At 41.2% G+C, this 16475-nt stretch overlaps 1 protein-coding gene across 6 annotated transcripts in view; it reads left to right on the plus strand.

Moving 5' to 3' along the window:
* wls (Wnt ligand secretion mediator) overlaps window positions 1–16475 on the plus strand; it is a 34751-nt gene that overhangs the window by 15185 nt on the left and 3091 nt on the right. Inside the window, exons 2-12 of one of the 6 annotated variants that reach the window (XM_034612628.1) lie at window positions 2273–2414; window positions 5865–6137; window positions 9606–9730; window positions 9929–10090; window positions 10266–10402; window positions 13245–13413; window positions 14108–14205; window positions 14328–14391; window positions 15195–15338; window positions 15478–15561; window positions 15668–15836. In XM_034612628.1, coding sequence (XP_034468519.1) covers window positions 2309–2414; window positions 5865–6137; window positions 9606–9730; window positions 9929–10090; window positions 10266–10402; window positions 13245–13413; window positions 14108–14205; window positions 14328–14391; window positions 15195–15338; window positions 15478–15561; window positions 15668–15836 — 1531 coding nt within the window. In that variant the 5' untranslated portion in view covers window positions 2273–2308. Of the gene's footprint in view, window positions 1–2048; window positions 2415–5864; window positions 6138–9605; window positions 9731–9928; window positions 10091–10265; window positions 10403–13244; window positions 13414–14107; window positions 14206–14327; window positions 14392–15194; window positions 15339–15477; window positions 15562–15667; window positions 15837–16475 lie in introns of those variants that run through there. The other 5 variants (XM_034612632.1, XM_034612630.1, XM_034612627.1 and 2 more) reach the window with 5 other exon arrangements.

Consider the following 16475-nt stretch of genomic DNA (forward strand, 5'->3'; position numbering starts at 1 on the left):
CGTCTCTCAGGAGGAGACACAGGGATCTCGTGGCAGCTCAAACCATCTGTCTAAGAAGACATGAAAGCTCAGCTCACAGATGTGCTGTCCTTCAGGATGTGGTGACACATTTTTTCTAGAAAGTAAAGTAGGTTGTCTACTAGAGGGTTGGCGGTTCAATCCCTACACATGCCGGAGTGTCCTAGGGCAAAGGCACTGAACCCTAAATTGCCCCTGACGGCTATGCTGGCAGTGTGTGAGTGGTGGGATATAGAAAGTGCTGTGTGAATGTGTAAGTCAATGCTAGAAAGGGCTTTGATTGGCCGATACGATTACATACATGTTGTTTATTGACCATTTACATTATAAATATTATTTGGAAAACATCGTTAATGGTGAGTGACAAATTTCACATCTACATTTAGTATACACTGTTTAAATCTCCTGGACCCTGGCGAGCAGTGACAATAGAATTCATAGTATACAGAAATTAAAATATTAGTTTTTATAATAATGAAAGGTAAATGATTCATTATTGTGATGAAACCTAGGAAACTCCAACAGCTTGTCCAGGAAGTTTCGTTGCAATTTTGTGTTTTCCAAACCTTTTCATTTTTGCTGTGCAGAGAGAAATCAGCAGCCAGAATTGGAAACTTAAAAGTTTGACCTGTGATCTCAAATGATCAGAGCAGAAATTGAACATAAAATAATACTAGTGAGGTTTTCACGAGTGTGTTCTATCTTAATTGTACGAATTATTGCTTTCTGTACCCTAGAATGGGCCCTTTATATTTAAATACTTTATATTTACATTGGGAGCAGGTCCTCTCTACATAGGCCGCCATGTTTTTTAAAGTAGCCCAGAGTAGACAAATTAAACTTTAGTTTTTATGACACCTGAAGGCTGCCACAGGTTCTCTTTAATGTTTGGAAGGGGAAACTGAGGTGAGGGGCAACTTCACCACTAGATGTCACTAAATCCTACACACTGAGCCTTTAATGAGTATCTGAGACTCTGAACAACATTAATTGTTTTCAGTCAACTGGCCGCCAAAGGTCCTAAAGTAATGAAAACCACTTAAAATGTCCCTGAGAGGGAACAGATTATAGACCAAGATCTTCAACAAGTAAAATTCCATTTCTGCAATACATTATTTTTAAGATTTAAGTTTTAACAAGACAGTCATTGGCGTGAGACAACTCATTGTGTTTCTGTTTGGACATACAGTTTCTTAAGATAGAATAAAGATGATAAGCAGATTATTCTAAGAAAATTATGGCACCAGGGTCTTTTGTACAAGAGTTAAGAAAAATAAGATAAGGATCCGATATCTGATCAAGAACTTGTTCAGATGTATGTATGTGAGACTTTATGGAGTTATTGTGAGGCAACACTTTTATGAGGGCTCCGATATGGCCAAAACTAACTCAAGATAAAATGTCGACAATTAACACGATAAATGTCACATTATTATTTTTGCTCCTGAGTGAAGATTGTGGGTTTAAACTCTTTAGAGAATGACAAACACTTTAATAAACAACAAAACAATGTGCAAATCTGGGTTAGATATACGTGCTATACCTCCTCACTGTGCTTACACAATACACAAGACAATATATCATAAGATAAGATAAGATAAGATAAGATACAATAAGACAAGATAAGATAAGTCAAGATAAAACAGGATACAATAAGACAAGACAAGACGAGAAAGGATAAGATAGGATAAGATAATAAAAAAACACACACACACACTTCTATTGATATAAACTACATTTGGATAATTATTGCTATTATTTTATTGCCCAGACCTATGCTGTTGTTTTTGTGTTTTTTTTTAAAACATTTTATCACATGAAAAATCAAAGATCACATTTGGTTCTGACTTCTGCAGGGGACACGGACATTAAACGGAGCAGCCACATCTATTTCCAGTAGATGTTGATGGACAATGTGTTGACAGGTATTACACAACTACAGCATGAGACGGGACTCCGGACATCTTCCTTTAAATAGCCCGGTGAAGGTTGGACAGAGGAATTCAATGACACTGTGGGAACCTGCGTTACCAGAGCGGCTCCCCCGAGCCTGTCGCCTGTTCTGGGGGATAAAGCTCCGCGCTGCTCGGTCATGTGATCCCTGCTTTTTATTTTCTCCTCCCTCTCCTCCTCCTCCTCCTCCTCCCTGGAAGTTGAAAGGCAGGAGCAGAGCGGTGAAGGGGCCCAGTTTGCCTTCCTGCTCCACCGTGGATGCAGCGCCCTCGTCCCCCTCTCCGTCAACACATTATCGCAGTATAGATAGTGTTTCACCCCCAGCCTCTGCTGCGCCATGGCGGGGGCCATTATCGAGAACATGAGCACCAAAAAGTTGGTGATAGTGGGAGTTATTCTGCTGCTGTTCCAGGCGTTTGCCTTCATGGTCGGCGGTTTAATTGGTGAGTTCTTTTCCCCTTGACTTTCTGTGAGCATTTCTTCGAGCTAACGCGTGAGTTAGCGCGTCCGTGGCTCTTTGGATTGAAACGTCGAAAGTTTCAACTTGTTTTTTTTTTTTCTTTAAGCTTTTTTTCAACCAGCGTAGATAAAATAGGGGGGTTGCTCATTTCCCCCCTCCACAGACAAAAGGGAGTGAGCGCTAACTTTTAGCCGTGTTCGCCCACCTCCACGGGGCTTTTTTCACGGAACAATGTCGGTGCTGTGAAACCGGAGTACCTCCGCTAAATCACTGCTCTGTATCAAGGTGTTCGCAGCCGGTCCGCACGCCTCCGCTTCCCTCGGCCACAAAGACCGCAGGACACCATTCACCCCCATTCTCTTCTTTTTCAACACCAGCATCTTCTGCTACCTTCATCTTCTGCATTTTTTTAATACTGGGATTCAATGTGTTTTTTTTTGGGGGGTGGGGGGGGCACACCAATACCTTCACACTTGCTCTGAAGTAGGAAATGAGGGATGTTTGGCTCTGGTTTTCTGACGTGTAGTTACATTAGTTTTCTGTCTCACTCACCTGCTTCCTTACTTTTGGACTGGGAACCATCTTGGGTGGTTTCCCTCAGTATTCATACACAGATCGACTCATGCAAACCTGCAGCATATTAAACATTATTCTAATGCATTTGCTTCAGGGGGGGGGGCTGCAGCTAATGCTTGTTTTCATTATTGATTAATCTGGTGACTTTTTCCTCAACGTGACCATCACAGGTTCCCAGAGTCCAAAGTGACGTCTTCAAGTTGTTGTTTTGTCCAAACAATAGTCCAAACCCCTGATATACGTCTGTTATTTACTTCACACTTTATTTACCGTCCTTTACGACAAAGAAAATCAGCAACCTGCCAGTTTGAGAAGGTCATACCATCATGTTGTTGCACCTCTGTGACTCAAACTTGACTGTTCTTGTTCCCACTTATATCCCCCAACCTCCCCCTTCCGCCGCCTCCTCCTCCTCCCAAGTATAATGTCTGTCTGCTGTGTGGGGCCCCCAGGCAGCATCTCTACCTTCTTTTCACTCCTTCCTCTCCCCCCTGTGTGTCTCCCCTTCTCCCAAATCCCTTTAGCCTCGCAGGCAGCGCATTCATGTCCCGTGTGTTCCCTCCTCTTCCCCTCTTTCTCCTGTTTTTTTTCACTTGCAGACAGTGGCACACACACACGCGCACAAACACACGCACGCACGCACGCACAGCTGTCAAAGTTGCATTTTGCCTGGAGGACTTTATTGGAGTTGCTGTCAAGTTTCTTCAAATCCACCCACATACACACCATGCGAAAGATGGCCATCTTTATTATGGGCTGGATCTGGAAACCATTCACAGACACTAAACATCAGCGTCTCCTCGTGTCGCTGCAGTCCCCCTTGCTCACTAACTCACTACATGGCCGGTGTTAAATTAGCATGTTTGGTTCGTTCCTCGCTGAGATGGTTTTAATGAAGCCAGATTCCTTTGTGTTTGCTCGGTGGCCGGGGGCGGCAGGGGTAATTGAGTAGAAAGGGGTTTCTCTCCCCTTGTTTCCCCGACAAACCCGGGAACACGGCATGGGGTCAGCGGGCTGAGGGGACGGCCATTATACTGGACACGCTGCAATGGAGACTGAAGGAGCCGGTGTGCAGCTGGACTCACAGGGTCACTAGATGATTGAACATCAAGGGGTACCAGATAACTGGGTTTAATTCAGTTAGGTGTATCCTGTTTGTCATGGTATGTTTTAGTTTTACACAACTGTTATGACACTTGAAGGTTTCATGAAGACAACCCTTGTCAGGTTTTATGACTGTAAACTATCTGGTGTCCACCCCCTTACTAGTGAACAGATATGATTAGATATACAGATAAGTAACCAGGTTATTGTGTGCAGGTTCAAACTAGTGTGATACCTTTTTTAGTGTTTTTTTTTTTACTGCCATTATGGTTAGCATACCTTTTGTAAATCTCCAAGCTGAAAGTATTACTCCTCACCACCACGGCTTGCTAGAAGGAGCTTTGACAGTGATTAGAGCTTTGAGTCTACTTGGATATGTCACTAATCTTTTTTTCATGTGCTGAGTCTGAACATTTCTGGGCTTTCATGCTCAGGCTCATGAGTCACTTCTTCTCCACAAGCACCCTGCATAAAAAGGTTTTTGGTATTTATCCCATTCTTTTGTTTTTAGTGGGATTCAAGGCTTTTTGATCAGCTTAGCGATTATGCAGAAACTACTGAACATACTTCCATGAAAATTGGTGGTATGATGGGACATAGGCTAACTAGGAACCCATTAAATTTGGTGTATATTCAGACAAAGGCATGGATCCATGCATTGAGATAGGGCGTTTTTGACATTTTTGCCTGTATTGTATTTAGGGGGGCTGTTGGACCTTTTGTGGGGGTATGCAACGTGCTTCATATATGAAAGGCAAACTCCAGAAAATGCCCGGATACATTTTCTAGAGTTTGTCTGAAAATGGCTGTAGCCATTTGATATGTGGTTTGCACATATAACATCAATTTCATATCCAGTCATTAACATTTTCTAAAGGACATTAAAATCCAATTTTTGTACCTAACTAAGTCTTAGGCACAGTTAAAAAAATATTTCTAAGAAATATACCTGGAAAAAATGTAATATCAAAATGTGATAATATCAACAAATCCTACTGACCACACAATGCAAAACAAGTGTCCTCGATACTGGAGGCAGGGTAGGTTTTGTTTAGTAGTTTTACTGTTAAAGACTTGATCTCATGTTGTCAATATCTGCTGTAATCAATATCAGAAAATAAGGCCTCTGTAAACCTAACACGCTAACGGAACATCATCTCTACTACATACTGTTTGAAAAAACCTTGTTTTTCTTTTTGCTTTGAGGCTTCACCTTGACTCTCACATCTCTGTGATGTTGTTCACGTCCAGCCTCCAGCTTTTACAATGGGCAACCAAAGTGTTTTTGTGTTCTCATGATAATGATGGATCTTTTCCCAAGCACTCATCAGATCCTGTGGGTAGAGACTATAAACACCAGTCTTGTCGAGCTCATGAATCTCAATGTGTAACAGTGTAATTGGTGCCTGAGATCTTTCGGGAATTTCCCCCCCCCATCATTTGAGTGAGACAGGGCCTGGCTAGCAGGCATTTTCTAAACAGTGTTAAAAGTAATTGCCTAAGTGTTTGGACTGGATTTGGCTGGTACCCAACCTGTTGACTGTCCCTAATGGTTGCTAAGATATTTATATTGTCCATGCACAGTTTAATCCACAGTGCTCAAGTGTTATTTATAGGTTTTTATTCCAACTTTTTGCATGATTTATTAGTTTGAGGGGAAATTTAGCTTGGCAGGACCTCAAAACTCTTTGCTGCAGTATTTCAATGTGACACCCAGCCTAACATGTCTCCCTCTTTGTATTTGTCTCAACAGCTCCCAGCCCCACCACAGCGGTCCACTACTTGGCCTCCAAGTGCGTTGACACAGTCAAGCACCGTCAGGAATCGAAATGGTTCATGCCTTGGGGTCCCGACCAGTGTGCCAAGATCCGGACCTTTGACGAAGCCATGGCCAAAAAGATTGAAGCTAACAACATTGTATTTGCTGTCCACATTCCTCTGCCTCACAAGGAGATGAGCGCCTGGTTCCAGTTCATGCTGGTCATCCTGCAGTTTGACATTGCTTTCAAGATGTCCAACCAGATAGGTGAGAACCAATGCTTAATTATGCTTTAAAAAACAAAAGAATGAAGACAACATGGCTGATGTTTCTCCTCCAGGACATAGCTGTGGAGATGTAGGAGAGGGAAGAAAGTCTCAACTAATGCCCACATTTATTTACTTACACTTAGAGGGGGGTTTGGTGTTTTACATGGAAATCTCAATAGAACCATAATCATTTATATGATAATGTAACATGAAAAATTACCTGGTTAAATGAGTTTGAAGTTTGGGCATTGGACTGTATTTTAGAATGTTCCATACATGTGCTACGTTTTTTCAGTGCCTGAGATTTTTTTTCAGTTGTGTCAATATTTTGTTACTCTATTATTTCATAGGTTCAATATCTGAAGGCAAATATTTGCAGTGGCTCAATGAGCCCAAGCTTGTCTCTGAAATATTTACAGCCATTGTTGCCTCTAATCTCTCACATCATAAATTCAAGTGCAGAGTCACATTACAACTTTAGCATGTTTCTTATATTACCTTCCCTACAGTTTCCTGGTAGGATGCGGTATTGTGTCTGAATTTCAGTTTATTGTGGTGAACGCTTCCCAGGAATGTGTATTTGTCACTAGATTGGATTTCTGTGACACATAAAGGCTGCAAACAATGATGGATGTCCTGCTGTTTGTTCTTTGTAGCCCCATAAACCCTTGGGGGCTTTTGTAGATGGGCTTGTCAGAGACCCTTTACAGGTATAATGGGAGTGGAGAGAGGTAATCTGCACCCGGCTCATAGCTGGCTGACTCTGAGCAATGCACTGTCCTATTGAGCCTAGTTTATACTTTATCCAATCCTTGCATTCGGTGGTGTACACCAGAATTTACATAATTTCTGCTGCCACATGGCGTCATTTCGGCTGGTCGCGCACCTCTACAATAGAACAACACACATTTTGACACATTAATTGTGTAAATGTTTTTTTGGGCGATGGCACTCACATTATGATCTTTCTAACAATTAAAGTCTTGTAGTTTTGTGATTATTAACTATCACATTTCAGTTTATAATCTCTAATTTCGATTCTTCTAACCTTAAGGAAAGGACCCTACCTTGACTTTATTCTGCTGAGAAGCTACTGGCTTTGCCATATATCTAGTTTTTATTGTCATGAAAGAAACCCACCACCAATCTTTACTATAATCCATTTTATAACTCTGTTGATCAGTGTATAGACCAACCTACAGCACCTCATGGTGTTGAACTGCCTGAATGAGAGGAAAGGGAGGAGGAGGAAGGAGATAACTGGTATCTTGTAGAAGAGGGTTTAGTATCCTGGCAGAGTCCTGAAAGAGAGGATTAGAGAGGATGAGGAGAATGCCTAATAAGTGACTGGATCACCAGGAAAGCCTGGGAAAGAAGTCTTAAGTCTTCGCTCTAAAGTTTATGTACAGATCGGTATGATGTCAACTTGAGCTTCAGAGCTTTAGTCATGTCCGCACTGACGAAGTGTTGTAAACCTTGAAAGACATCTAGCTCAGGTCTGTTTGTTATCAACAGAAAAGTAGGAGGTAAATGAGAACAGAAAGTTTGTGGTGAAACTTTTCTCTGGCTTGTCTAAACAGTCATGTCAGCATCGTTTGCTTATTCACATTCTTGGCCTGAAAATATGTTGAGGGACTGTAGTTTGTTGTCTGCCTGGCTGCCAGACTAGTCAGTTATTCAACCTTCTGCCAGGTGCAGCAAACTCATTTTGATCTGTGTGAGCTACAAGAGGTGCTGTGAGAACAAGTGGATGTAGAGAGACCACTATAAAACTGCAAGTAGTACACACCAGGCACTGCTGTAGAAGTGGGAGTCTCAGTTAAAACTCCACAACAAGGCTAGAAAAAGACACAGCAATATGATACTTAAGGCTGATTTTAAGCATATAAAATACTGAAGTGTAAGTAAAAGATAAAGTGCACAACTTGGTGTAGGCATCAGGGAACACATGGCATTTAATTTTGAAAAAACTACTTTTACCCTCTAACATATTATTATATACTTCACAATGCAACATGATTTTTCATTTGATATCCTTTCAAGACATACATTTTTTTTTAATGCAAAATGAGCATCACAAGACTCTTGTGTTCTCAATGTTTTTGTTAAATTTTAAGAGGGTATGAAAGGATTCAGATTTCACAACCTGAGATGGCGTATTCAGAGTCAGTAAAATTCAAATCAAACTCAAACCTCAGAAGCATTGCCGCCAGGTCTTTCACAACAATAAAATGGTATCAGAGGAAGGCGGATTCTGTTCTGCAGCTGTATGAAAAATACAAGGCCGTCTCTTCCTTGGCTACCTTATCTGTGTAACAATGTTCATACAAAAGAGCTTTGCCTTTTATTAACCACTCCACCACCCGCTCCACTCCACCTCGGCACCAAGCACCCATTGGCTGAGGTCCAGCAATAACACAGCTGTTGAGGAGGCTTAGTTTCTGTGGCGATGGCCGCTGGACTGAAGTGGAATGTTTGCATGAAGTAAGCTGACATTCGAGGGCGTCTGGCTCAACCAATGGCAGAGGGAACGGCATTACAGAGACAGTCGGCTGCCAGTTCTCATCTGCCTCCCTCTCCCCCTGCCTCTCCTTTCTTTTTTTCTTTCTTACAGCACAGGCCACTGGGTTTCTTTCTCTTCATTCCAGCTTGTTTCATAACGGTACAAGAGGCTCTCTGGAGGGCTGTAGGAGAGAACACTTGGCTTTGTAATGTGATCTAAAGATGCAGTTTTAATAGCTTTGCTTTGGATGTTTTTGTTGGAGGCCAGCGCAAGGTGTTGTTAAAGTTTCTGTCAAGTAGGAAGTAACCTAGATTTGGGCCACCATGGAGAGCAGACTGAATCCCAGACTATGTGAACATGCAGGGAAATAAGCCTATTAATTGGACTCATTCCAGGGGTCTGTACCACACATTAACTCTCCAATAATTTAACCTTGTATAAACATGTTTGTTTTAGAATAAACTAGCCAATGTCCGTACCATTAAAATCCAGATTTCTGAATGAAGAAATCAGCAACAACAGCAGCCACGCAACTCAGACTCTTAGTTATTTAAACCAAATAAATGTCATCCTCATCTGCTTTATATTGTTCCTCTCTGGAGGACAACTGAAAATGAGCTGGACACATTTGCACTGAATGTCTCCATCTGAGAGCTAGCACTTATCTTAGCCGGTCTCACAGTTAAAAAGGCCATGGCTACCTGTCGTCAGGACTTAATTTTATCCTGTCACTGGGATAATAACAAGCAGCAGGGCTGGGCTTTCATGTGTAACACATCAAAATACACATGAATGAGAATGTTATTCAAAGCATTTTTCCATCTTATATCTTCAACGACACAATATGCACTTTGATTTATGAATATATTTATGAACATGATTTAAACTCGTTAAACAACTATCTATTGAACAAATTGTAGAATTTATCTGAACGTCAATCACTCTCTAAATTCTTGTTTCCAGAGGTTGGAGCACTGGTCACCATCGACGTGGGTCTGGCCTACAGAGATGACACAATCAGTGAGTGGACAGAGATGGCTCACTCTTTTGAACAGAGGAAACTTAGCTGCAACTTTACCACTCTCAAGGTGAGGAACTTACTTTTTCTATTTCACCTTTATATATTGTTGAATACCAAAAAGATTATTCTAGATAATTTCACTGCTACTATTGCTTAATATTATTCAGCACATTTAAATGATGGGAGTTGTGGTTTTGATATTATTAAAGCCATTTGAAGCAGAAGTTGATTTGCTGAACCAGATGTTTTGCTGTGTATTTTCCAGAACTTTGAGAACGAGGGACGCTATTATGAGTGTGACCTACTGCCCTTCATGGAGGTGGGTAGTGTGGCCCATAAGTACTATCTTCTCAACATCCGCTTGCCTGTCAACGAGCGAAAGAAGGTCAACGTGGGGATCGGAGAAATCAAAGACATTCGTCTTGTTGTAAGTTTTCATTGTGACTGTGTATGTGAAGCATTATGGTTCATTGTGTAATGTTAATCCACACAATCCAGGATCTGTTTCAGCTGTGACAAATTAAGCCTAATGTGTAGTTGTTAAATACAAGATACACAAATCAAATGGTTGACACTTACCTTGTTTGTCCCCCCCCCTCAAGAGCATCCACCAGAATGGAGGCTTCACACAAGTTTGGTTTGCCATGAAGACGTTCCTTACACCCAGCATCCTAATCATCATGATCTGGTACTGGAGACGCATCACCCTCATGAGCCGACCTCCTGTGCTGCTGGAGAAGTAAGGCTGTTTCCTCATCATTAGCATCTCACTGGTGCATTGTGTACACCACTGCATTGTAATTTATTCTTAAATTATGAAATTTTTGGCACCATATTTAATTTTATAGTCCACTAATGACCAACGGTTACAAGTAAAACTTAATTTAGCTCGATGTGAGTTCAGTGGTAATTAAAGTCAAATTATACTTATTTGGACGAAACATAGCCAGCAGACAGTTACACTCTTCTTCAGCGTGTCTGCTGGGTGAAGGCGCATATTAACAATGGATGAAATGTGCAAGTAGGTCATGCTTACTCTAAGGTCACTGAGATCAGAGAGTGGTGTTCATCAAGCCTCTTTAGAGGAATGTTATTTAGGACTATCAGTGGTGAACAGAAAAAAATATCTGTCAGACACTGGGTACATGGTTCCTGGTGAAATGAGCAGAAAAAGAGCTGCTGCCTGCCAGATTTACCACCAGGGAACAAGAAATTCTTTATCACTGTTTTCATATTTAGAATAAGATGGTTAACATTAGGTATATGTGATAATTCCCAGACAAAAATGTTGAAAATTCAATTCTAAATGGTTTAGAGCATCAAATACAGGTAGTTCTGCCTAATGCAGATAGCTTGGATGCTATGCGGTGGAAAGTTGAAGTGATGCTCAGAGCCCAGTATTTGTCTAACCCCCTGCCGTGCTGGGAAGACAGATCAGTACGAGGCAGCATTCTGCGCCACAGGAAGTGCCTGGCGAAGCGTGAAACACGTTACAAAATCTGCAAGCTAGCACTCAACTGACACATGCTGCACAAACACATTCAGTTCTTTACTCTCCAGCTAACAAGACACCCCATACACATACCACATGCACAGACAGCCAGTGTCGCTCTCCTTCCCTCTGTCTTTTCCAGCTCTAGGCTCTTATTCCCTAATGACCAGCAGGCTCTTAGGAACTGCGACTGGTTGGTACCCTATTTGTGGACAGCGGATGATTTTTTCATGTTGTAAAAGCTTTACCAAAGTCTCCTGTCATGCTTGTCCACAGAGGTGTCAGGGTGGTAAACCTCAGACTTCTTTAAACTTGTAGGACAGACGCGAGTGGGGAAATTATTTATTTATATTTATATATGATGATATAATTCATAGAGAGAGTTAGTACAAGTTGCGAAAGGATGCAGGATTGATGCCGACCTGGTTAATCATCTGTTTATCTCCGGATGAGAGGTAGGGGGAGAGGGAACAAATCCAGAACCCTGCCCGCCTGCAGAGGATGTAAATAATGTATGGACGTTTTAATGGGTCAGTGTCATATGTCCTGGTGCTGCCGATGATCGGTATGTAAGTCAGAGTTTTTATATATACTGATGCTTTTTGTTATGTTAGTTTTTATCTTCTATGTCACAACAAATAAAACTATGCATCATATTTGTGCAAAATCCTGTAACATTACTCTACCTTGTCAGTCGACAGGGTTGTTTGGCTTCTGAGATTGCCAGTTCCTTTTCCATCCGCTTTCAAAAAAATGCACGCGTGTACCGCTGTGCTTAGAAAGGCTTAAACCGCAACTTGTATTTACAACAGTAAATTACACCTCCCGCCTGTAGGAGGAACCCAAGTGTAGCAGAGAGCAATTCTTCCAAAGTGCTGCTTTAATCCATCATCTTCATTGTCTGACATTAGAGACGTTTCTGAATATTGTGAAACTGAGAAATATTCTGTGTTGAGCAAAAGCAGAGACACAACAGCCACAGTGATTTGTCATAGCAGAAGAAGCACCCGTGGGAGTAATGACATTAATCATGGCTCAGTTACACAACACCTGGGCCCAGGAAGTGTCTCACTCAACTGGAATTCAGATAGAATCAATGTTTAAAGTTCCCCCTGTGCGTATCCTGCTGTCACATGCCAAATGTGCAATCCTTCCATTTAGCCTCTTAACCACTATAATTTTTGAGATTTTCAAATGGAGCCTTTTGTCTTATTTTCATGAACATACATTGACACAGCGAGATCCCAGCCTTAGTTCTGTCTTTGTTGGTAGAGATCAGGACACATTCCTCACATACCACCGAAATGTGGTTTCACTCTGTTCACCCGCAGCCTTTGCCTAAACCGTTTTGTACCCTCATGTTTAAAAGGTCACCTTTACCTGCAGCATTTTTCCCTCTTGTTTTCTTTTCTCTCTCTCTGGCACGCACACACACACACTGTAGCCCTGTTTTGCCCTCTCATCTGACTATTTACGATCATCCTTTCATCTTCTGGTGGCATGCAGGAACCTGCTGCAGACGCTTTGAAGATTAGCTTTATTCTGTCTCTCTGCTGACTGTTCTTTACTCATTCACCCCTTATTTCTCTCTAAATGTCTGGATTTCAAGGTTGAGGGAGGGTTTGTGTAATAATGAAGCTACTTAGGACGGTAGTGAATTGTGTAGAGTTGGTTTGGTCAGTGGGGACACGCCGTGCTTGTAGCTGAATGCATAATTTAATCAATAACGTCCCGAGATCTAATGAGCCTTCTCCAGCCAATGTTGACGTAAGCTTGCTGTAAAACATTGATTGTGTCTGTGCAAAAGCTTTGGTAGAAATTCTGGTGTAAAGTTGTCAGTTAAACTGCTCCTAACATTGACTGTATTTAATGAAGGGCGAGAGGACTGCTTCCACTGGGGTTGTAAATTGTTACTCTGGATATTCACTCTAAAATGGGACAAATGTGGGAACATGTATATTTAAACACCTGCAGAGGGTTGGAATTTATGGTGCTACAAATGCATCAGAATATTGTATTCCCCTTCCATCTGTTGTTGGTAATGATGCTGATTGATTATAGCTCTAAGACTGTTTTTGCTCCATTTTAGGGTAATCTTGGCGCTGGGCATCTCAATGACGTTTATTAACATCCCAGTGGAGTGGTTTTCTGTCGGCTTCAACTGGACATGGATGCTGCTTTTTGGAGACATTAGACAGGGTATCTTCTACTCCATGCTGCTCTCCTTCTGGATCATCTTCTGTGGGGAGCACCTCATGGTACAGTACCTGGCACCTTTTCGATGTTTGGCATGCTTGATGTTGAGGACTTGTTCATGGGGCTGAAATGAGGTAGATCAACTTGGTTGTAAACCAAGACTACCTTGAACATTATTTACCTTCCCCTTTTTTTTGGTTCTGTGGGTAAAAAAAATTCTTTGAGAAAAACAAAGGAGAGAACCACTTGCAGGAAACTTGAACATACAAATATCAGTCTGTGTTGGATTTATCAGTTGTCCTATATAATGAGCCATAACACTGTCTGCATTTGTTTGCCGATATTGAAACTTTAATTTTACAGAATAAACAATGCAGAAAAGATGTGCATTCATGTTTACATTTTGTTTTAAAATATTTATTTAATTAATTTATGTTCTATATATCTTGTTTTTAATTATTTTTATTTACAGTTCCTGTAGAGTTCCTTTGTGGGTTTTTTTTTTTTCTAGCTTGTGATATTTTAATGTATGCATCTGAATCATCATGTATTCTGTGCACTCAGGGTTTAGGGCATTAATCAAATCTGCAGAATGGCTTTGTTAAAGATGCATTTTTGTTTATAATGGACTATGTATGGTCAATGAAATGTACAGTATATCGCTATACTGATGTACAGTACATTTTTATGTTTTACAATACATTATATTTACTTGTATATTTTAACATTTAGGTCTGTTTTGTCTTTTTCTCTTAGGACCAAACAGAGAGGAACCGTTTCTCAGTTTACTGGAAGCAGGTCGGACCCATCGTCTTTGGCTCCTTCTGTCTTTTCATCTTTGACATGTGTGAGAGGTGAGACCAGGATTTTTCTCCTCGTAGAACTGACTTTTACTTTTTTTTTTGATGTCATGCATAATTGTTATTTGCAACAAATGTCAATCTAAAACGTAAATATGCTGTTTGGTTTTTGTCAGAGGTGTCCAGCTGACCAACCCTTTCTACAGCATCTGGGCGTCTGATGTAGGAACAGAGCTGGCTGTATCCTTTTTAAATAATATGTGACAAAAGTAGTAAAAAAAAAGCTCTCCTCAAATGTGAATTAATCAGATTTGTGAGGCTGATTTAAAAACCCTCTGAGAGTGTAAGTGACCGATTAAGCAGCCAGTGCACAATTTATGGTTCAAACACCAAAAACTAGACTTTTATTGTTTCTTTGTCGTCTTCTTAAATCTCTGTTTTTCAAGCCTCAATGCTCTGGCTTCACTTCAGCACAAACTGGAAACTGAACTGCAGACTGATACGATGAGAAATAATTCAGTAATGCCATATGTGAAAGTATTGCCCAGGGTCTTGGGATGATCTGTTTGTGTACCTGTTTGCCTTGCTTGCCGCGCTGAGTGAAGCGAGAGTCATCAACACACGTCTTAAAAAAGAACACAAGCTTCCTTGTGTTCCTGACTCTGCGCTTTGACAAAGACATTTGGTACAGTGCTCATAACCAGGGTCATCAAAACTTTATACGTTTCTGCTCTGCCTCCTCCTGCAGTCAAGAGTGCCAAGGTTTTATAAATGAGACCCAGATTTATAGTCATGGATGAAACTTTATAAAAGCAGCTATAAAGCTAGTTTTCTAAATTTACATTAGTGAAACCTTTTATATCTGTTATACTTTCTATTTATCGGTCCTTGAGTTAACAATATATACTGTCCGTAATATCATCTTAAACTGAAAGACCACACACTTGAAATGTATGTAATTATGTATTCTAAATGACGACAGTATGTCTCAACACTGTTGGCAGATTCATTTTAGGGTGTTTCCTTAACTGGTGTTGTCTCAGATGGCATTTATAATCGTGGCAGGAATCTGTGCCTGTCTCTACTTCCTCTTCCTCTGCTTCATGGTTTTTCAAGTCTTCCGCAATATCAGTGGCAAGAGGTCATCCCTGCCTGCCATGTCCAAGGCCAGACGCCTGCACTACGAGGTGTGTTTTCATCTGTTCCTTGTGTTTGACCCTCATATCTTTAAGTCATTGCTCAAACAAAATATAATATAATGAAAATGCAAGGAGGTTGCTCTGCTCTATGTATTATGTCTTTTAACTTCTCTTTATTGTTCTTTAGGGTTTGATTTTCAGGTTCAAGTTCCTGATGTTGGTCACTCTGTTCTGTGCTGCCATGACGGTCATCTTCTTCATCGTCAGTCAGGTGAGTCTCATTGATAAAGTGTAATTTGATGTTTTGACCTCATCATTTAGTGCCAGTTAGAAAGGACATGACTGTTTTTAAAAGCGTTAATTTGTCTCTTATCCAGGTGAATGAGGGTCACTGGCACTGGGGAGAGCACACGGTGCAGGTGAACAGCGCCTTCTTCACTGGTATCTACGGCATGTGGAACCTGTACGTGTTCGCAATCATGTTCCTCTACGCACCGTCACACAAACGCTATGGAGACGATCAATCAAGTGGTCAGTGCATCACTGGTAACTATATATTTCTTTGACCTGCCCTTTTCTGTTGATTTATAATAGATCAGGATGAAACATCAAATTTTCCTCATGAGTGGAAACGGCTATCGTCACTGTTAACATTTATAAGCTTAACAAAAAACAGAATATTATATCTTATTGTGTTAAGACTTGAGATAGGTTGAATTTCAGTATTCTCCTCTTGGCTCTCGCCCTCATTCTGACGTCGTCTGTCCTCTGCTTTAAAGCTGCCTATTCATCTAAAGTTTGTTTTTGGTGGGAGGAGGGGGTGGAATTGAGAAGGATTCCCAAGGGAAAGAAGGGTCTCTTTGGCCTGAGAGGGTGATTCTAATGGACACCAGGCTTTCGTCCAGACGAAAAGGAGGGGAAGAGGCAGGAGAGGGGGTGGGGCGGAGGGCAGGGGAGTAATGAAAACCATCCATCGCCTGACGTCAGTGACAAGGGGGAGAAAAAGAGGAGTTGAAGTTCTGGAGGCTTTCCTTGGCGTATGTCAACAGTCTCATGGGGAGGGGTTCCTTCCTCCAAGTTTCAGTCTCTCTGTGTTGATTTACAGCTCTTGAGTTTCACTTCTGGTTCAAACAGGCTGAAAGTTTTTATGTTGATGAAATGCACCCAAATGCGTCCTCACTGCAT

This window comes from Hippoglossus hippoglossus, chromosome 17, assembly GCF_009819705.1.
Source record: "Hippoglossus hippoglossus isolate fHipHip1 chromosome 17, fHipHip1.pri, whole genome shotgun sequence".
Classification (NCBI taxonomy): Eukaryota; Metazoa; Chordata; class Actinopteri; order Pleuronectiformes; family Pleuronectidae; genus Hippoglossus; species Hippoglossus hippoglossus.